Source organism: Stenella coeruleoalba (genome assembly GCF_951394435.1).
Source record: "Stenella coeruleoalba genome assembly, chromosome: 3".
NCBI lineage: Eukaryota > Metazoa > Chordata > Mammalia > Artiodactyla > Delphinidae > Stenella > Stenella coeruleoalba.
Window position 1 is genome coordinate 66,221,010 of NC_137148.1, and position 27,801 is coordinate 66,248,810.

At 38.3% G+C, this 27,801-nt stretch overlaps 1 protein-coding gene across 1 annotated transcript in view; it reads right to left on the bottom strand.

The window, feature by feature from the left end:
- Positions 1-9,125: 9,125 nt before the first annotated feature.
- Positions 9,126-27,801, bottom strand: part of HAPLN1 (hyaluronan and proteoglycan link protein 1) — a 71,595-nt gene continuing 52,919 nt past the window's right edge. The window contains exons 3-5 of the mRNA XM_079918355.1: positions 21,674-22,045; positions 13,771-14,073; positions 9,126-11,780 (exon numbers count right to left, since the gene is read on the bottom strand). Coding sequence (XP_079774481.1) covers positions 11,491-11,780; positions 13,771-14,073; positions 21,674-22,045 — 965 coding nt within the window. The 3' untranslated portion in view covers positions 9,126-11,490. The remainder of the gene's footprint in view (positions 11,781-13,770; positions 14,074-21,673; positions 22,046-27,801) is intronic.

Below are 27,801 nucleotides of genomic sequence, written 5' to 3' on the forward strand. Positions count from 1 at the left end.
GCACGGTTTTTTTGTGTGTGTGTGTGGTATGCGGGCCTCTTACTGTAGTGGCCTCTCCCATTGCGGAGCACAGGCTCCGGACGCGCAGGCTCAGCGGCCATGGCTCACGGGCACAGCCGCTCCGCGGCACGTGGGATCCTCCCAGACCAGGGCACGAACCCGTGTCCCCTGAATCGGCAGGCGGACTCTCAACCACTGCGCCACCAGGGAAGCCCAAGCTGCACTGGTTTTGAGATCTGCAGTGAGCAGTATATGAGAGCACAGGCTGCTGGACCATGTAGGAAGTGGAGAAGTGTGCAGGGTGTTTGATCTCAACAAACTTGCAGTTTTTCTTTATCAAAAATGTCACATGTCAGAACACAGGTGACCAAGTCCTATGTCAGAACACAGCTGACTTTGTAGTTTGTCTGGCAAACACCAATTTTAGATCTTTTAAAAATCATTAATAAGGACATTGCCTCCACAGCCTGCTGCAATCCCCCATTAACTACCAAAATTGCATTTACCTCCACTAAGGGACTGCAGTCTGTGCCAACACAGGCCTAGACAACGGATGTTCCAGGATGATCATTTAAAGATGTCTCAGACTTTTCATGCATGTAATTGACAGTGATTTTGAGACAGTTGACTCTGATTTTGAATCCTAGAGGGATGAGCTCTGATCAATGGAAAAAAAGCTTCACTTGCTACAGGAAGATATGCCAAGCCAGGAAAAATTTTTTTTGTTCAAATATCACTAGAATTATATATTAAGAAAATTATATATTCAAGTAGTTCAGCCCATGCAGAAAACTTCCAAAGGAACATGTATGGCATAAATCTTACATTGTATTTGATTTTACAATTCAGTAGGTGTCTGTAAACACAAAAGACCACGAATAGCCAAAGCAATCTTGAGAAAGAAAAAACGGAGCTGGAGTAATAGGCTCCCTGACTTCAGACTATACTGCAAAGCTATAGTCATCAAAAGAGTATGGTACTGACACGACAACAGAAATATAGATCAATGGAACAGGATAGAAAGTCCAGAGGTAAACCCACACACTTATGGTTACCTAATCTATGACAAAGGAGGCAAGAATGTACAATGGAGAACAAACAGTCTCTTCAGTAAGTGGTGCTGGGAAAACTGGACAGCCACATGTAAAAGAATGAAATTAGGACACACCCTAACACCATACACAAAAATAAACTCAAAATGGATTAAAGACCTAAATGTAAGGCCAATACTATAAAACTCTTAGAAGAAAACAGGTAGAACACTCTCTGACATAAATTGCAGCAAGGTCTTTTTTGATCCACTTCCTAGAATAATGAAAATAAAACCAAAAATAAACAAATGGGACCTAATTAAACTTAAAAGTTTTTGCACAGCAAAGGAAACCATAAAAAAAAAAATGAAAAGACAGCCCACAGAATGGGAGAAAATATTTACAAATGCAGCAACCAACAAGGGATTAATCTCCAAAATATACAAACAGCTCATGCAGCTCAGTATCAAAAGAAACAAACAACCCAATCAGAAAAGGCGCGGAAGATCTAAATAGACATTTCTCCAAAGAAGACATACTGATGGTTAAAAAGCACATGAAAAGATGCTAAACATCACTAATTATTAGAGAAATGCAAATCAAAACTACAATGAGCTATCACCTCACACTGGTCAGAATGGCCATCATCAAAAACTCTACAAACAAATGCTGAAGAGGGTGTGGTAAAAAGGGAATCCTCCTACACTGTTGGTGGGAATGCAAACTGGTGCAGCCACTATGGAGAACAGTATGGAGGTTCCTTAAAAAACTAAAAACAGAGCTACTGTATGATCCAGTAATCCCACTCCTGGGCATATATCCAGAGAAAACCATAGTTCAAAAAGATACATGCACCCAGTGTTCATTGCAGCGCTATTTACAATAGCCAAGACATGGAAGCAACCTAAATGTCCATCAACAGCGGAATGGATAAAGAAGATGTGGTACATATATACAATGGAATATTACTCATCCATAAAAACAAACAAAATAATGCCATTTGCAGCAACATGGTTGAGTGAAGTAAGTCAGACAGAGAAAGACAAATATCATATGATACTGCTTATATGTGGAATCTAAAAAAAAAAGCTGAAAATGAACTTATCTACAAAACAGAAATAGAGTTACAGATGTTGAAAATAAACTTATGGTTACTGGGGGTAAGTGGGGGAGGGATAAATTGGAAGACTGGGATTGACATATACATACTACTATATATAAAATAGAAAACTATTAAGAACCTACTGTATAACACAGGGAACTCTACTCAATACTTTGTAATGGCCTACATAGGAAAAGAATCTAAAAAAGAGTGAATATATGTATATATATATAACAGATTCACTTTGTTGTACACCTGAAACTAACACAACATTGTAAATCAACTATACCCCAATAAAAAATTTAAAAGTAAATAAATGGGGCTTCCTGGTGGCGCAGTGGTTGAGAGTCCGCCTGCTGATGCATGGGACACGGGTTCGTGCCCCGGTCCGGGAAGATCCCACATGCCGCAGAGCGGCTGGGCCCGTGAGCCATGGCCACTGAGCCTGCGCGTCTGGAGCCTGTGCTCCGCAACGGGAGAGGCCACAGCAGTGAGAGGCCCTCGTACCGCAGACACACAAAAAATAAATAAATAAATAAATGTATGTTTGTAAAAACATACATTTGTGAAGAATTTTGTTAATTCTTTTGAAAACTACATTGTCAAGGACAGAATCATTGTGTCTATTAGAAATATGGGTACAATTTATGAGGCCCAAATTTTGACTGTGGGGCAGGAACTGTTTAGGTCTTAAATTGATCATCACCAGATTGAAGAAGAAATAACTTGCTTTGTGCAGAGCATGGTATATAGTAGACTAGAGGGCAGTCATTATAAAGTTGCTATTTGATTTACTGTGCTTGAAAAGGAAATCACAAATAATGATTGCGATCCTGATGGTCATGACGACTAATGATGAATATAGCTTTCTTTGAGCACCTACTAGTGCCAGGCACCCTTAGAAGCACTTAACGCATTTAATCAGCAAATAACCTTAACCAATGGGATAAATGCCGAGATGAGTTTATTTCCCTCCTAATCTCAGGCATTCATAAATGGACCACTGCCGATAAGATATTAGAGTTGGGTAAAATATTCCAGGGCTTTTTGGAGAAGGTCAACCTTGACTGAACACCTGAGAGGTGGCTGGTTTTTCGGGAAAAGCACACTCATCTAGCTCGGGTGGATATTAAGGTAGGAGCTTGGTTGTGGCCACGTTATAGCAGATGTAGCAAAGCTCCACTTTGGCTTGAGTTCCACTGGTTTCTTTAGTTCTTCTTTTACTCTGATCATCCACTTTATAATAGAAACCTCAGGCTGTTCCCCAAAAAGACAGTATGGCCTATCTTGAGTATGTATGGAAACTTGTGTGGTGTGTTTTGAGTTATTAGATTGATCGGAAGGGAGTAGTCACTGGCAGTGAGTGGCTGGAAGAGTGAGGGATGTTAAGTGCCCTGAAAGGTGAGATAATCCCACACAGTAAAGAATCATTTTATCCAAAATGCGCATGACTCTTCTTGAAATGCAGTGCAGATGATTCAGATCCGCACCAAGAGATAGCCAGGGTGGCTTTATAGTGGCAGACCTGGAATCGAGGATGGTACAGTGGGCAGGAATTCTTAGAATCAAATCTGGAATACTTTTTTCCAAGTTTTTTGGAAATTGTTAGACTCCAGTGAGAATATGCTAATATTATGGCACGTGAGTTTGTTCAACAATTTTTGCATAACGCACCTTTGCTGTGGAAACTTCAGAAGTAGAAAGAAAAAGGATAACCCCTTTATGTTATGAGTTTGTTAGTATATATCTTTTATGTTATGTTAGTGTACATCCTTCCAGGCTTTACTATGCGTACTAATAAATTGCACAAAGATGAGATCATAAAGACAACACACAACTTTTTAAATCGCCATTTTTGAGTATTTGCATGGAAGGGAATAAGTTTCATAGCCTCAGATAAATACTATATGCTTGTAAATTTTTGATGTTTTTAAAAAATTGTGTATGGGAAGAGACATAAATATTTAGATTTCAAGTAGCAGTAAGCTTTAGTGATATTTTAAGTTTTATTTATCTTTGCTTTATTCCAAACAAGATTGGAAGTGGTTCATTTACATTACATGTCAACATTGACTTGTGAAGTAGTGCTTTGGTCAGTAAGATAAGGGCATTTCTGCAGACCACTGTCACAGGGATAGCTTTCTTCCACAGACTCTCTAAGGCATTAGGCAGCAGTCTGTAGATACTGTTATTCTGTCTATTGCTTTGAGAATTTCTAAGTTTCCAAAGTTCATCCTGAGCAGTGCTCTCCTATCAAACCCTCCAGGCCCTGATGCCTGAACTTTCCTCCAATGACCCTTTAATAGGGAGCCAGTTCTCAAGGGATTTGTCATCCTTCAACAATTTCTTCTATCTTTTTGGTGGCAGGTAACTGTTATATTGTTAGTGCACCTTAGTGCAGTTAATTTGTTATTAACTGTTAGTTAATTTGTTTTTTTCTTTAGAATTTAGAATTTTTCTTCTGGGTGGGGAGGATACAAAACAGAGCTTTATGCTTTCTTTTTGCACAGGCAGTATTCTGATAGAAAGCCTCCATGCCTTGAGGCACTAGTCTTTCTTTTGTTAGTCTAAAGCCAGGGAAGGAAGGGCCAGGTCCCACTCGCTCTGTGAATGCTAGACCGTTGGCCTCTGTGCTCTCTGGAGGGGCCAGGAAACTAAGGAAGCTGAAGAATGGCTAAAGGACATTTCAAGCTAATTTATTATTGAATTGTGTTGTGCATGTCTTTCACTTGCCTCAAGGTGAGTTGCAGCTGACTCAGATAGCTCTGTCAGATTCGTAGGCCAATTAGGAAATCACTTATAGCTTTATTAATGACATAGTTCATACATCTTATATTTACTAGAATTGATGAATCAATTAATTAATTGATTTAGCAAATGTTTAATTAAAATCTGTAATGATGACTTAATTTTTATCAAAAACCATGACCTTTTCACATACATAATGGAAAATATGATATAAAATTTAACAGTATTTTTTCCCTGAATGTTTGGATTATGAGTAATTTTCATTATCTTTCTTCCCTATTTTACCAGCATTGTGTTAGCTTGTTTTTTGTTTTGTTTTGTTTTGTTTTGTTTTGGGTCTGAGGGCCCATGTTGTAATGTAAAGCTCACAGTGAGCATAGGTCTTTTTTCCCGAGATAACTAAATCTCAGAAGCCACTGGCTTCAATGTGCAGTTTGAATTCTTGTCCCCAAAACGTTTTACACAATTATTGTTATAGCCCTTGGATTTTGGTACTTTGGATGGGAAAGAGTTTGATGTTAGGATACATGTGGTTTAAAGTAATTTTTACAGAAGTGACAATAATAAGGCAGGCAGGCAGATAAATAGCTTATTACAACACATTTGCTAATATAATGGGAACTATTACTGGAAGAAAAAGAGCAAATCAAATGAATTAAATGTTTACATTGGAAGAATTTCTAAGTTTGATCAAATTCAAACCAATTATACTATTTTTAAAAATTATTTTTAATTGTGAACTATAAATATCAACCCAATCATGTATCAGTGGAATGGCTTTGATTTTTTCCTCCTAAGTCTGTTAAGACCGGTGTTTCTCAACCCTGGCTACTTATTAGAATTAACCAGGGGTCTGTGGGGGAAGGTTTAAATGATCCTGATGTCCAGGTTATACCCTTGAGCATGATCTATGGAGAAGACCTCAAAGTTTTTCTGAAACTCGCTAGCTGATTCTAATATGCTTACAACTGCTTTGATAGATTATTGAATTTTTATGTATATTGAACTGAAAGATTGCCTTTTAAAAAGCATTTTTTTCAATTAGAAAAGCAGAATTTGCTTCTCAGCCGCTTGAAATTTGGCTCCTATCACAGGAATAAGTATCTTCCCATGGAGCAAGGATGTTCAATTTGGCAGACCTCAAGTACAGGGAGAGCCACAAAGGACTGTATTTATCTTTCCCCTGGGCTCACAGCAGTCATTACACGCAAATATGTTTATTTATCAGAATAATAAATGAGTGGTTCTGCAGTTCTGTTTCAGATTCACATGCAAGATTCTCAGTATCTTCAAAGAAGGGCCTTTCAAAGACTAAAACCTCAAACTCCCTTGCTTTTTATCTTTTTCTGCTCTCTACATATATATGAGTTTTGGCAGGCAAGATTTTCATTGACTAAAATCAAAGGGAGAAACATTAAAAAAAATTTAAAACAACAACAGAAGAATCCCAGATATTTCAAGCAGGATGAAGAGCTAGCAATCAGGCTCCTTCCTTAGAAAGAAAAATATGGGAATACAGTATTCTTAGAATTCTATCCCCATCCAAGAATCTTACATTTGTTGATCAAACCAATAGTTTCTTTGTTAGAAAACGAAGAATCTAAGCTTTCTCTCCACCTTGGGAATACTCTCCTGAATAAACGGACCTCAGGCTGTAGTCAGATACCAACTGAATGAAAGAGCCATCTTTTAGTAGCTGAGGCATGTGAAACTGGACAACCCCAGTGAACAGGGATAAGCTGAGAAGGAAAATTGTTTGATTTCAGAAAAGACATGGAGTTACCCTCTGGGCTGACCCAAGTTGTCTCAGATGATGAGTGGCTATGGAGGTGACAAAACTTTATTGGCCTGAAAGAAATATAGAGAAAATAAATAAGCTTCGTTTGCTCTTAGTGAAAAAAAAAATGTGTGTGCAGTGAATTTCCTCCTTAAGATTGGAGCGAGTAGCCTGCTGTCAGTTTCCTAAATATATCACCTATAGAGAGGCAAAGACTTCAGAGCCATCTTAAGCTCTGCCCCTAAATAATCCTAAATGAAGGGCCCAAGAAATCATACTACCCAATAATGCTTTAATGTAACGCTTGAGTTTTTTTGTGTTTTTTTGGGTTTTTTTTGTGGTACGCGGGCCTCTCACTGTTGTGGCCTCTCCCGTTGTGGAGCACAGGCTCCGGACGCGCAGGCCCAGCGGCCACGGCTCATGGGCCCAGCCGCTCCGCGGCATGTGGGATCTTCCTGGACCAGGGCACAAACCCGTGCCCCCCGCATCGGCAGGCGGACCCCCAACCACTGCGCCACCCGGGAAGCCCGAGTTTTTTTTTTTTAAACTATCCTTGCATATCTGACCATCCTGGACAGGGTCGCTTCTACTCAAGAATAGTCTTAGTATTAAGCCTTGTCACTTGGTAGGGAACCAAGGCCATCACATCTGAACAGTGAACTTGTTTTTATTTAAGCACTATGAAAACCCATAGGACCCTTCAATATTAATACCAAGCAGGTTTGTATATGACCTAGCCTTAATAATACAAGAGATTTTCTGGAAAAGTGAAGGTGATATCTTTCATCTGTGTGAGAACTTAAACACTAAAAGAAGATGATTTAATTTCATGTTATCCTTGGACTTTCTTCTCCAAGGTTGTTCAGTGTATTCCAAATAAGTATGGGCGATATTTTAAAGTACATTTTTCTGTTTGAATGTCAGTGACCCAAATTGTTTTAGGTGTGCTTGCATTGAAGTCATTGCATCAGCAAGAGACTCCTGCACCCAAGAAACCATTTTTAAATACCAGGAATATCCAGAAACTGTTTTCCACGTTGAAAATTCAGGAAGGAATGGAAATACTGAAAAATATGTTCCTTGTTATTGGAGTGTAAAGTGCTAGAGAGAAAGACTTTAGTAAGAAAATTAAAACCTTTCTTTTTTAATTCAGTACTACTAATTAAAGTCATACAGTATCTCAAGTATGTAAATCTAATCAATGACACCACAGATTCCTGGGATTGCTGACCTGGTGAACAAAATAAATTGTACTTTGACTCATGTAAAAAGCCAGTAGATTTGGGGATAGTACTATTGCTGATTTAACAACAACACAGGTGTACTCCTTTCTGTTGTTGTTGTTAACTTTACAAAATATAGGAAATGGGAATTCAGTTGTGTTTACAATTTGAACTCAAATGTATCAGAACAAGGATGGGTTGAATGTCTTTTCTTGAAATAATGTATTTATAGAGTTTGACACAAAGAAAAGTAGCTAAGATTCTATAACTCAGAAGAATCAAGAGATACTGCAGTAACACAAAATTGACTTTTAATGTTTGTTTACCAGTTCATTTTATCTTACAGAAAATGAAAACATTTTTTTTTTTTTGTAATACAGATTGGTTCTTCTCAGATTTGTACTCGGCAGGTATTAAATGCCTTGAAATACTGACTTCCTTTTAATCAGGTGGCGTAATGACTTTTGTATTTTTCATTTCTCTCGTTGTACATCATTGCTGTGCTGGCAGTAGTGAGCTATGATACAGTTAAGTTCTCAACACAACTGTGTCAGTTATCCATCGATCATTCTTGATGCATTCTATGCTGAGAATGGATGGGTAATTCCCTTTTCATCCTTCCCTCTTTAGTAGTCAGCTACTCCTTGAGACCACCATATTCTTTGGAGCATTGAAATCAAGAAACCCAGTATGGCTGCCCGCAACCAAATTGGAATCTCCTTTGAGACTACTTCTAATTGCCAAAATAATAAGTGACTATATTATTGCATAAAATAAAACTTTAACAGGTACCGGCCCCCTTTCTATGAGAGAAAGTTTAAATTTACAAATACCGTATTTGACTAGAAATTACTGTGATAAAATATGGCAGCAGTCATTAAAAGATGGCTTCCAGTGTTAACATGACTAACTTGTTTTTATTCTTATACTGTCTTTTATATGAATCATTTCTTTTTGTTTAGGTTTTCCAATGTAGGTGAGTCAGTGAAATGTGCAGATATACTTTGTTCCTTAAATGGGCCAAGTGTTAATTATGGACAAAATGATCAAAAGCTTTCCTAACCCAGACTCCCATCTCATCCCTCTGATACTCTTGGTACCCAAGTCTGAGGAGCAATTTTCTGAATTAACCAGTGTTGTACTGACTTTCTGTTAGGAATTGTGTTAGGATAACCTTTCTTTTTCGGACATTCTCAGTGATATACCTTGAGGAATGAAGTAGGAAAATAGACATTTGGTGGAAAATGGCAAAATAAGAACATTAAAGAGAAACTCTTATTCAAGGAGGAGTCCAAAAAGGTATGGGAACTCTGATCCTTTGGGGGAAGTCAGAAGAAGATAAAAATTCTGCCCAGCAGTATTCATTCTTTTAAGACATATATATATATATTTTTACAAGCATGGAAAAATGGTGTGCAGTCAGTATAGATTTTAATCAACTAACAGTCACTCCAGAGATTTTGATCAGCACCAATTCCTGTACTAGTAAGTATTCAAAAGTTAAGAAATGCTACTATGCTTAATATTATAAAGGTAGAGTTCTGCAGCAATAACTGAAAATTATATATCTGCTTCAATAGAAATTTGTGTCCACTTGCAATTCCAATAAGATTTTGTAACGTGGGTAATAATCACTCAAGTATGGGTTTCCTCCAATGAGCTAACCCCCATATTTGAGGTACTAGAGTCACTATTTTGGAGATAGTCCCTCTTTGAATAACATATTCATCTTATCCTAGACCATTCAGGTATTTTTAATTTAGAAGTTTGAGTTCTATTTGAATTAGCAGTGTTTGAGTTAAACCTCACAATCTCTTTGGATTTATATTTTTTGTACAATTTGCATATCCAACCTAATGTAAAAATGTGCATGCATACATTCTCATCTTTTAATGAAAGCATCTGAAAATTTCCAGATATGCTTTTGGTGGAAGAAATGATCTACTTTTATTTATAATATTCTGCCTAGATAATGTATGCATATAGTTATGATTTCATGGAATTCCAATTGTTCTATACCTTCCACACACATAATTCTACGTTTATAGAGTAAATTTATTAGAATTATTACAGAGCTTTGAATGCAACCACAGTCAATTCAGGAAACAGATTTATTTACTCATGTTCATGGGAGGAAAATCTACATAAAAACATTCATGAAAGCATACGAGCTATGTCATACTTGGATTATTATACTAAATCCCATTTATTAGAACTCATTGTGAAACAATGGGAAACCATGAAATGTAATTTGAATACAAATATTGGTCCCTGTGGGGTCTCAACAGTCATAAAAATATAGGAAAACCGAGCTTTAGTTAAGATTGGAGCTGCTAACAGGGAAAATTGTTTTCCTGAAGCTGTTCTTACCCTTTCGTTTAAAGCCCTGAAGATTTTAGTGTAAACTCTTTGATGACAGCTTCAGCATTTCATTTAAGCCTAATGATGATCAGCAAGAAAAGTGACATCACTGACCACATTTTCTATATGGAGAAAGGTTTAAAACTACTTTGTTGACTTTTTTCCCCAAACACAGGCACCATTTGGGCTTTCTAGTGTATATACAAATAGGAATAATAAGAATTTTTAAAGTTGGGTTCTTATTTCTTGGTTAGACAAGTATAGTAATTCCTTCCTTTTATGATTTAAATTTTTGTCATGTCATGTAAATAAAGAAATATTAAATATTTTAAAGTTATTTTTATAGGACAATAACATTTCGTAGGCTAACATAAAATCAAGCTGCTACATTTTACAATTTTTCTGTCCAGCAGTTTATCTATATAACTGCCCTGAGTAGATGCTAAATGCTGCTTAGCAAACGGCCCTTAGAATTTAAATATAACTCAGTAAAGCTACTCAAAAGATAAAACAATTCTTCTCAGGCATGTGTAATTTTAACTAGAAGAAGGTAGGAGTCTCATTGGTTAAATATTACTTGCTAATTTTAGTTTCATACTTCATATAAATGGGATTATTAAGGGGTTTTAACTGTGCTTGTTATTATACATTGGAGTCCATATGAATTTTTTTTTTTTTTGGTCAAAAAGGCAGGATTTTAAAGAGTAAAATAATTCTGTCTATTGGAGCTTTGAAATATTTTAGAAAAGTGTAGATTGTTCCCTTGTGAAACTGAGTTTTGTGCAGCCTCTCAGAATCTCAGTTTATGTAAAGAAGCCTGTATTTCACATCTGTTGCTCTAATCTGTTTATTGTAGTGCATTTCAAAATTGTACAAATGTGTAAAATTTGTGCTTGTGGCAGCTGCTACTCTGAGTAGCTTTACTTTCCTTAATTTAATCCTAGCAATCCTTAAGCTATTGCATGCCCCGATCATGAAAGGATACTTCGTTGAGATGTTGTAGCCTAAACAGTTTGGCTCTAAAGCCTCCTTATGTAGTGCTTCCCTTAAAATTATATTAATTTATAATATATATTGAATGATAGCTTTACAAAAACAAATTAATGAATTGGTCTTTATGAAAATGACTTTACAGTAAGTAAAAAAGGGTTATCACAGTTTTGGTAACTTGCATGAGTTCATACTGAAAAAAAAAAACCTTTCACATGTTCTTAATGACTTTAAAACTGACGTGCTCTGGGGGCACGCTCAGTTGTATGCTCTGAAGCAGTAGACACCATACAGCTTATGCTTTTTATCTGGGAAACCCACGAAGCGCACTGCAGCCTCAATAGGACTGCAGCGCCTTCTTGGCCTAGAGATGGGGTAGCGGACACTGCCGTCCGCCATCCAGCCTGCATCGCAACGGTCATATCCCAGAAGTTTCCAGGCAGCGAATATCTGGCCCACTTTAGCAATCTGAGCACCATCATTGAGACAGGCCTGCACCGCTTCGTCGTAGGTCAGCTTGGTGGGGTGGATCAGGTAGTAAAATCGGCCTGTGGAGAAAAGGAGAGAGGGTCAGTGGGCCTGTCTGTGGCTCAGCCCCACAGAGGTGGAAGGAGCCCTATATAGAAGTGTTTCTCAATGAAGGGGGATATAGAGCAGCGTCTGTAAAGGTTCTGAAACACAGGCTTGTCAGTTAAATGTAGTGCCCCTAGGTTGCTCTCCATTAAATTAGTTTTTTCCTTGCCCCTTAATGTCAGACATGCCCTTTTAGAGCTGTAAAAAAGAAAAGGGAAATGACAGGTCTCTTTTAGCTAATTAGTGGCAAAAAGGGCCCTTCTGTGGCACTAGAGAAGACAGAATTCCATGTTAAAAGCAAGAGCTATTTAAATTCTAGCTGTAGCAAGACTGAAGCCCAGCACAAGTTTCTAGAGAGGCAAAATTTGAATGTGAAAGGATCAAAAAACATTCCTGACAGAAAAGTCCATTTAAAAATAATCAAAAGCCCTCAAGTCCTTTTCATTACAGGTATCAATAAGACATTATTCTTATTCAAAGACTACAGTATGAAAATGCAAAACATACAGGAAGTCACTTGCCATAAATAATATGGACTCAGAATGTGAACTCAATCTGTTCACTCACTAGCAAAGGGGATGAAGTTAGTTATTTTTTTCAGTTTCCCTCTGTGGGAGCTCTGACACCTAACCATTTCTTGATTTTATAAGAAAGAGCAAGTTAGTCTCAACCACTAATTCAATTGTGTTAATTACTGAGATTCCTTCAATTTGTATCAAATATGCATGAAATGTATAAAATATGACATCAACTGACTAAAGTGATACCCATCAGTGCAAGATTTTCTCAGACTTTTAGTTTCCGGCAGAATAGAATCAGACTGTCTAACCTGATTACACATTGTAATGTGATACCCTCCTGCCTCTCTTTAAATACGGATGATTGAAGTCTAAATTAATGCTTGCCTGTTCTTTCTAGACTAAGAGGATACGATTTGGAGAAAGGGCAGCCGTCACGGGAACATTAATAAGAGGGTTAGTTCTATCATCTGTAGCTGAGGCCGGCAAACTACAGCGCACGGGTCCAGTGAGGTTTTATTAGAACACAGTCACACCCATCTGTTTAATATTGTTCATGGCGGCTTTTGTGTTATAACATACAAAGCTACATGGAGTGGTTGCAACAGAGACCATATGGCCCACAAAGCCAAAAATATTTACTGTCTGACCCTTTACAGAAAGTTTGTTGATCCCTGATCCCTTGCTGTTTTCGCCAAAGCATGTCACCAGGCACCTGAAATATAAAATAATGGGGCCAGGGCCGCACGCGTGATTTAATGCTTTACTGTGTCATCTTAAAATTCTTAATAATTGTTTAACAAGAAGCCCACGTTTTCATTGTGCACTGGGCCCTACATGTTACGTCACTGGTTCTGGAAGGAGCAAGATAGGGTTGGGAGCTGTGTCACATTCAATGAGCCAGTCATCAACACTGATACAATCTGGACCTCTCACTTCTGCTTTCACCTCCAATGTTATTTCTACTTAATTTTCTTGCAAAGGTCTCTTTATCCTGAGCCCTCTCTTTATCAGAGAGATAATGCTCTCTCTTTATCCTAAGCTTTGCTGATCATCTATGAATAAATTGACATTGTAATTTAGAGAAGAAGACCGTGACACGGATGCCGTCCTTACTTCAGTGGAGAGGTCTCTATCCGATGGAAGGCACACAGTGGCAGCATCATCTTTGGCAGTAAGAAAAAGACTCCATACAACATGACAGTTAAACTATTTCATAATAACAGTTGGATGCAATAAAACCAAAGAATCATGGAAATATGTACTTTTGCTTGATGTCTTTGGATTTTAAAAAATTATGACATTAAAGAATTTCTTGTATCTGGAGCAACACTTCAAAGCTTTTTTTCTTTTTTTTTTAAGTAGATAAGATTAAAAGTTTAATGTCACATCATAGTATGTATTGGTCTCTGGGATAGGAAACAAGGCAGTATGGTTAATATCTTACCATTGAAGTTGGATGTAAAACAGAAGACGTCATATCTGCTTTTATCTTTGTCCCAAAACCCATAGTTCCTGACTCCGGGCACTGTGTTCTGGCCTCCGCAGGGTTCTCTGGGTTTTGTGATGGGATACTGTACAGACCCATCACTGAGCCAGCCAGCATTGCACCAGTCCAGCCCACCCCTCCAGGCATCGTACAGCTGGTCAAAGGAGGCGATCACAGCGTCCTGGTCCAGACAAGCCTGCTGTGCCTCGTGAAAATTGAGATTGTAGCGCCCCAGTCGTGGAAAATAAGGAAATACCACACCTGTCCAAAGGAGAAGGCAAGGAATCGTTAGTGGCACAAATCCCACTTGAGTGGGGAAAAACATAATAGAATCTCCATCAGATGAAGAAGCAGTTTTTGTTCAACTTGCAGTGTTTTCTCATAGTCCCATTTCCCTTCAAACAACCTCTCAGCTCTGAGCATCTCACAGTTAGCTCTTTGGTCTGGTAACTTCAGTGATTTACCTCTTTCGCTAAGAGTTCAGCTCAGTCCTCACAATTCTCCTTTCCGAAACGATTCGTCTGCAGATTATAGTTTCCAAATAGCGCTCCCTGAGAACTTACCTATTGCATATCTGACAACAACATAATTAAGCGGTCTTATTTCATATTAATAAGGTAACTTTTTACAGTGAGGCACTTTCGTAAAAAACATCGTGGCTCTCTTATCTATTTCAACTTTTAGTGTAGTTCTTAATCTTATTTAATTCTGTCCTTGAACAATGTGACTAAAATAAGAGCTTTCGTTTTTAAAATGTTTCCATTACTATTTTTCAGTTTCTGTATTCATGTGTTGCAAACTGAAACTAAGCTTTTAAAAACATTTTTATTGCAAATAGGAAAAAAAAAAAAGCTTCCAGAAGCTTGTCCCGTACAAAGTAGGTACAAAATAGACATCTGTCCAAGTTATTGCCAAAGAATTAAATATTTTAGAGGACAAAAACCCTCAGTATATGTAAACACTGTGACTTGGCACTTGACTTTGGGAAGATGCGACAGCTTTCCAAAAGCATTTCTTTCCGTCAGATAATCATGGGAGATGTCTGAGCTGTTTCACAACTTTCTGCACAGTTTCTTTAAAGGGTAAGGATTGCATCATAAGAAAGCAAAGTTATATCATTTGTTGGACTCTATGAAGGACCACTATCAAAATGTCTCCCCCATGGTTGCTAAAAGACAATTAATTTCAAGTGATTATTCAAGGCTTTGCCTTGAATTTTTAAATATAATTAAAAATAATTCATATTTGAGTGTGTGGAATGTAAAAAACTGTCTGCTGACGCAGTAATTTGGTGGATTATACCAAATGTGCTATTGTATGAGACTGCGGACCCTATACAAGGTGGATGCACGGTCCACGAACAGTGTAACCAGTACACAGGAAATGTATTCTTTTAGAAATTGTCCTGGAAGACTCTACAAGAAGAAATTTCAGTAGCCTAAATCAAGTCACATCCACTGAAAGTCTCTGCTGGACATGTTTGTCCCTGTAGGGCAGTCCAGCTGGCACCATCCACTAGAGGCAGAGATCCAGGAAGGCTTCCTGATCTCATCCTGCCTTCTCAGGTTCTTGGCTGAAGGATCTGTAAGCTGAATCGGAGCCAAAAGTAAGGAGGAAAAGACTCCCTTCGTTGCCTTTGCCCCCTGCAGCAATGGGCGGAATGGAGGTGGGGAAGGCCTGAAGATGACTCCTTCTAAGAAGGGCTGTGACCAGGCAGCCAGCTAAGACTCAGTCAGCCCTGGGAAGGAGCTGCTCTGGTGATCTCCGTCCCCTCATGCCTTCCATCCTCTTTCTCAGTAACCCCAGGAATGCCAGTGAAAAGGAAAATACTTAATTTATCCAGTAGAGGTTTCCTTGGCAGCTAGACCTTAAGTGAGAGAAAATCTCAAAGTATTTAAACCAAAATTCAACCATTTAGGCTGAATTCCATTTCTCAAATAGCTCAAGATGGTAACAGTGGAGAATGTAGACTCTTTTAATTTATAATAATTTTAAAGACCTAGACAACCTCTCAGTTTAAATTCACCAGACTGTGTTTGGTGGACTCCCATAGGCATTGTGAAAATTTTTTCTTTAGTAATTTGTCCTTGATTAACCACTGAGTTATGTTTGATTCAGTTCCAAATCCAGTGTAATATATTTCTGAGTTCCTTTCACATTTAACATAATTTCATGCAATCATTACTCAAAGTCAAAGTGAAACCCTATATTAAAATTTTACTATTTTTCAATTGTAAGAATAAATGATCAACTTACAGTAACTCAAAAGATTTACTTAGCAGATTTTAATTAATGGTTGATGATGCTGGAAAGAACACATTCCAAGTAAATCAAGGTCAATTTCTGTGTCGCCACCAACATTTTAAAAGTTTCACTGTATTGTACACATTTGGTGCATACATTTCAACAATCAAATGTTTCGTGCAAGTGTGGGCATTTCTGGAACTGCATGTTTCTTAGTATTTTATTTATTTGCTCCTTTTACTTTCAGCTAGTTAAGATGTCAACATCTAAGACTATAATTACAGAAACCTTCTTGGCTCTGTGGAAAAAAGTGCAATTCCTACAGCTGAATTATGGAGCAAATGGTGATTGCTTTCATCCGACATTACAAAAATAAGAAAAGTTAAACTTTCATGGGTGAGAAAGAAGGGTATATGATTATTTTCCAAATATGATTATTTTATACTTATATGTCAAAATATAATCAGAAGCTCTTTTCCATGAAGGGCTGGTATGCATCTCTAAAAAGGGGATTAATAAGGAAGATACCTCACATGGAAAAGAATAATATCAAATGATGTGGGTAGTTTAGTCAACTGAAATGTTTTAAAAACACATTCTTTAAGACTTACAATTGCACAGACCCGTTCGTCCTAGTGGTTGGCAAATATCAATTTGTTGGATATATGAAAGGTTTTCATGCCATGGTACATATAAAAGCTTAAGGAAATTTCAGTAACTCCACAAAGTAAATATTTTTAGTAATAAAAAGGTAGAGACCATGCAGAACAATTTTACCTTCTTCAGTGCCTCTCAGAGTACCTTTCAGTGCTATGTACATATCTGAAATTAGCTTTCTGTTTCTAAAAGTTCTCAGACTACATTTTTGTGTATTTGGCCCCATTTTCATCAATGGAAGACCAATACAGTGGAAGATTGGAAGCACAAATATGTTTTTCATATTATCTATATGTTTATTGATTGTGCAAATGAATTCTGTATTGGGCTGCTCATGAATGTCTAGTGACACTCTCCTTGTTATATTCATACAAGGCTTGTCTCTTGCTGGGTGTTGTTTCTAGCAGTGTAGGTAATTTGGTAGTCATCAGAGGGCTTTACCCTATCCAAGATGCTATATGAAAAAAAATTGTGTTTCCACAGCTAATTCCAATTCATAGTAGGTCAGTGTTTCAAAGGGTTTACTTTTTTTTTAATCAGTGTGATTTGAAAAACAAATCTTAAAACACAACTAAGAGCAAGGCATTGCACTCAGTACTCTAGGGTCCCTTGAGTTTGGAGTGTGGCCTATTTCTGCAAAGAGTCTATGATTTGATACATATACTATGGATATATAAATTTGAATCCAAGACAGAATAAAATCTTATAAATACAAACCATACAATTTGGGCATCTTGAAGAAGAACGATATTTTTCTAATTGGGAAAATTCTTTGAAGCACATAGCATTTAATCTGGTATTAAAGGGCCAGTATGATTAAAGGCATTGTACAATTACAGTTGGAAAGGCAGCTTAATTATGACATTCAAAATGATACACGTCTCTGGTCTTATTTATGCATGTTAGAAGATTGACAAGGAGCTTGAGTGAAACTTGCTGATTGGTAGATGGTCCGCTATAAGGATGTAATTGGTAATGGAAAAAGGTCAGGACCTGGAATAAGAGCTAGTAGATGATAACCGCAAGGTATCTCTTGTGCTACATGTGGTTTATCATAGCCTTCAAACTCTTACGTATATGATTGCTGCACCTTGAGCATCTACCCCAGACTAGGTGGAAATTGTCAAGTCCCTACCATCCTCAGGTAGCAATCAAGGTTCCTCAGATCTTATTCTATAATTAAAATGTTGTAATTTTATTTTAAAATGAGTTCTTATCTCATGTTGAAGTATATATAGATAAAATAATGTCTTGAGATTTTCTTGAAAATTATTCATTGGGGGTGGGAGTAAATAAAGCAAGATAAAATAAGATTGGCTATATCATGACATTTTTTGAAGCTGGTGATATATAGAGATTCATTACACTAGTCTTTCTACTTTTCCGAGTGTTCGAAATTGGCTATAATAAAAAGTTAAAAATTTTTATCCCACCCTGTTGCCATGCTGAGCCTTAAACCAGTCAAGGCGGATGCTGTCTGTGGCATCTGTTATTCACATTTTGGCCTTTGAAGAGTTTCTCCCTCACACCTGTGATGCCCTCTTTCCCACTTTGTCATGCTCAGTACCCCTTGAAAGAACCAGGTGCACCTTTCATGGTCCAAATCAAATGTCTCTTCCTTTCCACCACCTTCCATTGCATGCAGGCTTTTTTGTATTTGAAAGTATAAACCCATTGTATCAAACATTAACTCACCTATAAGCTATTTACTGAGCACTTACTTTGTTTTGGCACTTGACTGCCTCAAGTAGATCCTATTTAGCAGGTGAAGACGGACAATTTGCAAATTTTACAAAACAAAATGTGATTAGAATTACAATGGAAATCTGTAGACAGTGCTCTGAGAACATCATAGCTGGGGGTGGAAGGGGAGGGCTCAAGGTAGAGTTGATCTTTTCTTTTTTAAAAAATAAATTTATTTATTTTTTTATTTTTGGCTGAGTTGGGTCTTTTTTGTTGCGTGCGGGCTTTCTCTAGTTGTGGCGAGCAGGGGCTACTCTTCGTTGAGGTGCGCGGGCTTCTCATTGCAGTGGCTTCTCTTTTTGCGGAGCAGAGGCTCTGAGCACACAGGCTTCAGTAGTTGCAGTGTATGGGCTCAGTAGTTGTGGCTCGTGGGCTCTTGAGCGCAGGCTCAGTAGTTGTGGCGCACGGGCTTAGTTGCTCCGCGGCATGTGGGATCTTCCCGGACCATGGCTCGAATCTGTGTCCCCTGCATTGGCAGGCGGATTCTTAACCACTGCGCCACCAGGGAAGTCCCTTTGATCTTATTCTTTTTTTTCCGTACACAGGCCTCTCACTGTTATGGCCTCTCCCGTTGCGGAGCACAGGCTCCAGACACACAGGCTCAGCGGCCATGGCTCACGGGCCCAGCCGCTCCGCGGCATGTGGGATCCTCCCGGACCGGGGCACTAACCTGTGTCCCCTGCATCAGCAGGTGGACTCTCAACCACCGCGCCACCAGGGAACCCCCTGATCTTATTCTTGAAGGAATATATTTTCTCCAGTTCAGAAATGAATTCATGTATATAATGTTAAATATGGAAATGTCAGTTATTTCAAGGCAGAGCCTCTGGGTAATGACTGCTTCTGCCCTTTTTATAGTACACAAGAAAGATGGAAAAACATTCTCTGCAGTGAGAATGGGCACACCAATTAATGAAGTATGACCAAAGGACAGTCCCTAAGTCATCTCCCAAATAACTTTGGGGCCTTTGAGAATCTTGAGAAAACTTCAGAAGACTGAGACTGTCAAACACCACTGTCTCTCTGAAACCTGCATTTTTTTCCCGCCCCAACAGAAACTTTCACCTTCCTGCAAACTCCCAGAGCATAGTAGATAAAAGCATGGACTTCATTCAGTGCCCTTGGTATCAAATTCTAGCCCTAGCTCTTACTCCTAGCCATGTTATCTTAGAAAAGGAGCTTTCCCTAAGTTTGAGCTGTCAAGGGACATTACTGAAAGTGAGCAAAATGAATACGCATATGATTAGAGCAATTTGTTTTACCTACTTACTTTACCAAATTCTACCTTATTTTAAAGTACTTACTTTTGAAAGTATCTTAGAATCTTTAATGGACTGTAAGATTGTTGAATGAAGGGAACGATGATTTGGAATTTTTTTGTTTCTCATGGTACGAAAACAGCACTTGTAAAAATATTTATCATTTAAATTGGTTTCTCGGACACATTTACTTAGCTCATATATACGTATGTGCTATATGGTAGAGAAGTGTTACGAAAGCATGGAAAACATGGAGATGTGGGACAGTGCAGGGCCTATGCAGGAAAAATTACTCTTCTTACAATTCCCCTTCAACACCTCTAATTGTGTCTTAAAGGAAGTCTCAGTTTGACCGTAGAGTGTATTCTCTTCTAACACGTGTTAAATCTGCTTTTCAAGAAAGGGGAGAGCTGGCTTCATGCTCAAAGCCACCAGCAAGCATGTATCCATTTATCATTAGAAATATCTTATGTTCACTGTACTTATTTTTATGGTTTCCTTCTATTTCTGGCAAGTTATACTGGTTTCTATTTATTTAAAATATATTTTTAAGTAAGTGTAGGGAGATAATAAATATGGCATGTGAATTACTTAAGTTTAAGAAAAAGTAACTTAACAGATAATACAGTTCAACCTATTATTCATAGATTGGAAGCCAAGGTACAATAAGGATAAGTAACTTGCTCTGGTTACAAAACATATACTGACAAAGCTGGGACTAACATAAGCATCTTGATGCTACTAGCGTCCAGTGCCTGATGCCCCTTTGATAAAAGAAAGTGACCCTCAATTAATATTTGATGATTGACTGTCTTCTCTAAGCCAATTACTTCTTTCATCCCGAATAATGCCAATGTTCATGGATATGAAAGTGAATCAATAAAAACTCAAAGTATAAGGTGGCATGCAATCAGGAGCCAAGAACTACAACTAAGAGAGACAAGAGAAGGTCACAAAAATGAACTTTACAACATCAAGCAATGTATCAGATACATAAAGCTAATACATCTGCATGCATGTGGTGGCACTCTGTGGGATTCAGAAGGTCACATCTTCAATGAAGTGCTAGTGTGCCAAACATATTTTTCCAAAAGCCACAAATCTGGCCTAGAATGTGGAAGGAGCTTCTAGCAAACACACACCTATAGTTTATGTAAGGAAGGAAAGTCTTCTATCAATGCAGCCAAAATTCATCCTTCCATGTAAAGAGACACTGAAATTCATGAATAAAGGGTGTCTTGAGATACATGAGAAACTAAGGAGAGGCCTAAAGGGCTTTGGGCAGAGGGGAAACAGGATGGCATGGATACATTTTATTGTTTAGCTTTGTATACATTTTGATCTCTGAACCTACTGAATGCCTTAACATATTTAAGAAATAAAACTCCCCCCACAAAATGCCTTGACCATTTGGTATTCAGTGTCTAAGAGACTCTGGACCATTAAAAAAAATTACTTCTTTACAAGAATATTTAAATAAATCTAGAGTCTACTTTTTTGTTAAATTAAGTTTTCACAGTTATTTTACAAAATACAACTAAATGTATTTTAGTTAGCAGATGTCCTTCACAAAACTTGCCATTATTTTGAAACTGAGATAATTTTAGAAGCATAATAAAAGAGTCTCCACTCTGAATTTCTTCATAACTATGTAATGAGTTTTAAATTTTGAATGGCATAAGGCAGTTTCTGAATGTTGTTAATTCAGTTCCACTGCATGTTTCTCCTACTTGCAAATAGCTTCAAATTTGCATATAACCATTGTGTGTACATTTCAAATATGAAAGCTGGAATCATAGACAGATTGCAGATTACAAAAGAACAGAAAAACATTCTTTACATGGACTTTTGATTTCTCACATCAGCACCATGGTAACCATTAGACGTTACTTGTCATGAAAAAAAAAAGCAATGATTAATTATCATTCCTAAGTTTTACATGATTTATAGATACTTACCTTGTAAATCTAATGCTACCACAGCAGTATCATCTTCTAATCCTTCAATCACCTCGCACTTGTATCTCCCATAATCCTCCAGGGTCAGGTCTGTGATCACCAGAGAAGCATCATTATCACTGCCTCCTTTCAGAAACACTCTACCCTGGTAGCCTCCATAGGTTTTCTTGTGGTATCCCATGGAAACAAAAACATCCACTTCCTTGAGGTAATCTGAAGTTAGCTTGGTCCACTTAATTCGGATTTTGTGGGTTCCTGAGCCAAGTGCTGTAGGGTCTCGGTAAAATTTACATGGCAGTGTAATATTGCCACCTCTGCGTGAGAACACCTTGGCTTGTTCTGCTTCCACGAGTAGACGGGGGCCATTTTCTGCTATAATTGAAAAGAGAGAAAAAAAGGAAAGAACTATTAATATGCTTTTAGACTTTTTTATAATATGAAATATACTACCTACACAGGGTATCTGACAAAGAGTAGCATTGGCGATAAGCTTCTCTGCATTGTTGAGCAGTGATCTCCTTTGAACCACATAGAAAGGTACCTTTAGTAACTAGAGGGCATCTACAAGGTAGTCATGTCTTTTAAGCTACTGAAAAAAGGAAGGATGTACATTATAATCAATGAGAAATATTGGCTCTAATACTCTATAGTCATCTGAAGCTTGAAGATGTCATCGTAAATTCTATTTATTTTTCTTCTACAGTTAAATATCAAAAACGTAGAAACAAGACCAAGAGAAGTGACAGGGAACCATAACTATTTCATCAATATAAACCCAAAACGTACAAGCTAGGTAAATTGATCTCTCCCCAGCTGAGCTTTCTAATACGGTAAGTCTGTATTGTATTTCTAGGAAAAGTATACAGCAACATGATTAACTTTCATTGTGCTGTTCTGGCCAAAGAATTAGAATGTCCTCCCATCTCTGGCTTCAATTCAAATATACACCTGCGATATGCCGTTCTGGAGCATTTCAAGCAACATGTATGTATTATTTTCACACAAAGGCCAGACATCAGAAAGGTATTTTTAGTGAGTGCTTTTTAAAAAACTCCAGATTTTGAAATATATTCCTCAAACCTTGGGTGTTAAAAGTGCATCCAAAGTTATATTTATTTTCTAATTAACCAGATAACTATGTTTCTTTATTCCCTTAAATCTCCTTCTACACCCCCCACCCCCCACCCCCCGCTACCCCTGCTTTCTGCTGTATCTTGGTTTACAGAATCCTCTCGCTTTGCTTCTGCCTTGCCACGCCTCGCCCTTTCGCTTCCCTCCTCCCTCCTCCAAGGACTTTACTGCCTTCCTGGGAGCACCATGATATTCCTAGCCTGCCAAGTCAGCACGGCCGCAGGCCTCTGGAGAGCCAGCTGTTATTTTCAGATCTTGGCTTTCTCTGGGGTTTCCCCTGGTTCACTCGTTGCGCTTTTGACCTTGACAAGGTCTCTTGAGGATGTGCAAGCTTTGAAAATGAGAAAGCGATATAAGAATTCCTGGACACACATACCTCATCCACACACAGCTCTCAAAGGCTGCCAAAGCTGTCTTTCAAGCAGCCCTTCCTGCTTTAGGCTGGAGGTTCTGAATAAACCTTGGTCACGAATCGTTAACGATAGTACACAGGTCGTCAGGAGGAGTAGCAAGTCATCCCCAGACAAACCTCAAAACTTAGTTATTTAATGGTGCACGTAGGATTCAGATTTTAAAATAAAGGGTCCAAGAATAGACAGTGGTTCTATTTTTATCATAGAGCAATCAAAATTCATATTTAAAAAATGAACATTTATGTCAGCCCCAGTCCTCCGAAACTGAACAGTTGAACCACTTTTAAAGCCATCAGTGCCCCTACTTTGAATAGATCATAAACTGAGAGGATAATGGCTTAAGTAAAATGAATCACAAATCCAGCTCATTAAGCATTTCCTTTAGATTCTCTTCTTTATCTTCTTATTTAGGCCCATAGAATCATAAGACATAAAAGGTAAAGGTATCCAACTCTACCCTATGTAGAATACTCCCCCTGCAATATCCCCAGGGACTGCATCCATGTTCTACCTAAATATTTGTAGTATCTTCTTTCTGGGAGGAGGAAAAGGTGCTGTTTAATAAGTCTGCTCAGCAATGCCTGAGGCCCTAGGGAGCATGGATCTACCCACTACCTTGGGAGGACGCCTGAAGCTGGGCCTTCCCATGCTGGGACTTGAGTTTAGACAAGACATGAGGCCTTCAGAAAGTTGCAGTTTCATGATTCTCTCAAGCTTTTTACTTTAAAGTCAAAACTAATGCCCAAATGCGCTGGGCTAAAGGGGAGTTCCAGTAGTTAGGAACATGGGCTTTGATGTGTCAGAGACCTTGTTCTAACCTCACCTCTTCAATTTGCTAGCTCTGAATCCTTGAGCAAGGTGTGCAAGCCCTAAGCCCCAATTTCCTTACATGTGAACTAGGGAAAGTAATGTCTACTATGCATAGTTGACCTAATAGGCACATAAAGCACTTGAAATAATGGCTGACCCAAACTGTTCCTACTGCATAGTTTTCCCCCTGTATTTCTCCTATATGATACTGCCTAATATTGAGCATAATTTTGACATATATTAACCTTCCATGGTTCCACTTACTTATAAAGTTTTTAACCACGTGGAGTAAAATAATACATACAATGCCACCTGTGTTATATAGGAAACCTGGAAATTATTGTGTGGTTTAGCATAATCATAAGGTATTCCAGAGTGAACACAAGGCCTGAGTGTTTTATAAATTAAAGAGTTAAAGCACAGATCAAAAGTCTTGTACAAGAGACTGAAATTTCTAATTTTTTTCTGAGGTTAACTGTAAATCATCTTGTAGTATTTTAGAAGTATAAGCTTATGATTTTTTTTAGGTACTATTTACTTATACTCTAGCATTCTGCGTAGATGATGACTTATGTGGTATAATGTTGAGACCTAAGCAGACACCAAAAACCCATTGGCTTCCCACAAAATAATTTTTCTAACAAGTCTGCTAGAATGTATAAATTTCCACCATTCTTATTTTTGGGGCAACTGGGGTGTTGAGGTAGTAGATGCCACGAGGCCCTGGCTGAAATTCAAAGAACCCTAAGAAAGTTGGGTAATGTGTAACTTTGAGTGACTGAGGGCCATTAACATTCATTAACCTAAATCCCCAACATGGCCTTTAGAACAATGTGTTTTATTAGCTTGTTTGCTTCTAGAAGCTCAACACTGCAGATTATACAGCATTGAGCATTGCTGGCGGGAGTGGCCTGTTGCAGAGCAGGTAAGATGTAGGAAAGAGCACTGGCCAGTGAGTCAGGAGCCCTGGGCTCTGTTGCAGGCTCTAGCAGGGCTTAGCTGTTTGAGTGACAGGTCTACATCATGAGAACATTGAGCTTAAGGTTCGTATCTGGCTCCCTATGGCAGGTTGTCATGATAGGGATCAGCCAGGAAACACACTAAGAGGGAGAGCGTAGAGGGCTGGAACAAAGGGAGCCTATAATGCTGATGGCAAACTTTGCACAGTCTTGTCTAGAGTAATCTGATCATTGGGTTAAAAATGTGGATTGGTTTGAAGTTAATGTTTAAGTCAAAACTGTTCAATCAACAGGGCACTTGTAAAGCAAATCAAAAGATAAAAATAAACCTTGATCATCAGAATGAGTATTGGTTATCCTTTTTTTTTTTTTTTTTTAAATATTAACTAGAGAAAACCAAGCAGCATACATGTGCTCATTTTAGGGGGACTGAATTTTTTAAAAGTTCAGTCTGTAAGTTACAGGAATTTCATATTTTTATTAGTGAGTGTCAGTGACAGTGATGAAAGATTTGATGGCCTTCAAAGACCACAGTTGTCTCCAGGGGAAACAGCAGGGCTTCATTATTATTTTACAGTCTGCTGTGAAATCCAGAGGACATCATTCAGTTTCACCAAATGATGAAAGCAATGGCATGACCGAAAAGCTGATCTTTGTATCACTCTGTAATTTAGATGAAATCTTTTAAACAATAGGACAAAAACAATTTAGAAATATGGTATTGGACTATTACCTATTGTTCTTAGTTCTATTAAAAGTTTAAACATTTGGGGGGGCAATTCATTGCCAAAGAAATAGAGGTGACAGAAAGTAAAAAAAAAAAGGTGTTATGGGTCAAAGTTTGTCTTTTAAAAATAAATAACTTTTTGGATTGTACAAAATAACCAGTCTTGGTGTTGGTTACTTTCTCACTGGTGTAAAATGAAGAAGCCTCCAGACTTTTGGATTTCCTAGACCAATAAAATGTAAAAAGAACCCAAACAAACAAAACTGAGGAATATATTTAAGATGGTTAAACAAAGACAAAAAATACTCCCCTTCCAAGAAAAAATTCTACCACCATCATTTGATTTTTTTATTGTGGTAAAATACACATAACATAAAATTTGCCATTTTAACCATTTTTAAGTGTGTGATTCAGTGGCATTAATTACTTTCACATTGTTGTGCAACTGAGGCAGGAGATAGATGGGCCACAGGCTGAGCAGCTGGAGTTTGTCCCCTCTGGAGAGATACTTCAAGATGAAGATAACAGCGGGAGCAAGGAGAAGCTGAGCCTGCCCAGGTAAGAGGTACAGAGACCACATATTTTTCATTCTTGAGGTCAGGGAGACCTTCCCAACTACACCTGTGCAGAAAGGCTCCTCGGGTCAAAAAGGGAGGGAGTGCCACCCCATAGTAGGTGATGTCAACCTACCCATAGGCCTCTTCGCTAGAATCCATCTTGGCTAAGAGATGCGCACGCATACAGGGGAGGACCCTGAGACAAACCAAAGATGGACTCAGAGCCAGGCAAAGCAAGATGATTGGCCAGAGGAAACCCAGAAGAAATGCCCCATGTAAGTGATTCAAACTACTACGAGGGCGCAAGTCTCTCTCTGAGTCCTTCAAGTGTGTGTGTGTGTCTATTCACACATATTCTTTTTCCTCCTAATAAACATTTTACTTGTTTCACTACTTTCCGCCTCTTTGTGGAAGTTCATTTCTACAAAGCCGACGGGCCAGGGGCCTTGTCACTGGTCACTGGCCTTGGTGGTCTAGTGGCGAGGATTCAGCGTCCTCACTGCCTTGGCCTGACTTCAGTCTCTGGCTGGGGACCTGAGATCCTGCTTCAAGCTGCTGCAGGCCGAGGCCATCTGCAATCACAACCACCATCACCATCTATTTCCCAAACTTTTTCATCACTCCAAACGAAAAACGAATTCCTCCCTGACATTCCAAACTAGTAGGCAGACACTCACGTACCAGCTCCACGATGAGTCATTTGAAAATGCTGCACAAGGTTTTAAAGATAGTTCCTTATTTTTGTGGCATCTGTTATCACTTTGGTGGGTTGAGATGTGTAAGACTAACACTCTGGAAGCTGTTACTTCCTTTAGGGTAGCCAACCTGCCCAATGATGAGCAACCTGGCTGGATTTGTATCCTTCTCGTTGTGCTTACCACAGTCTACTGAAAACAGTCACTCTGTCTCCCTAGTCCACGTCTTGTTATATTGTTCCTCCAGCATCAAAATAGTGCCTGGCATGTGATAAGTGTCTGTGACTGAAATAGACGAATGCCTCCCAGAGGCTGTGCTCAGCTATGGCAGTAGACATAGACCCCTGCCCTTGCTTTATACCATATTGCTCTAAAATGAAAACACTTTATAAAAACAGGTAAAGATACATATTAAAGACACAATATTTAGAAAGAACATAATTTAGACATTGGTCTCTCATCTTACACATTACATTTGAGTAGGATACATAATTTAGGAAAAAATTGTCTTACTCATTAATCTTTCACTGTTTATAATTACAGTCAGCCCTCTGTATCTGTGTGTGCCTCATTTGGGATTCAACCAATCAGAGATGGAAAATATTTGAAAACGACATTCCAGAAAGCTCTGAAAAGCAAAACTTCAATTTGCTTCTTGCCTAAGTATTTACATAGCATTTACATTGTATTTACAGCTATTTACATAGCAACATTTACATTGTTTTAGGTATTATAAGGGATGATGCCTGTAGGCTAGGTGCAAATACTGCAACATTTTATACAGGGGACTTGAGCATCTGAGGATTCTGGTATTGGAGTTGAGTCTTGTAAGAATC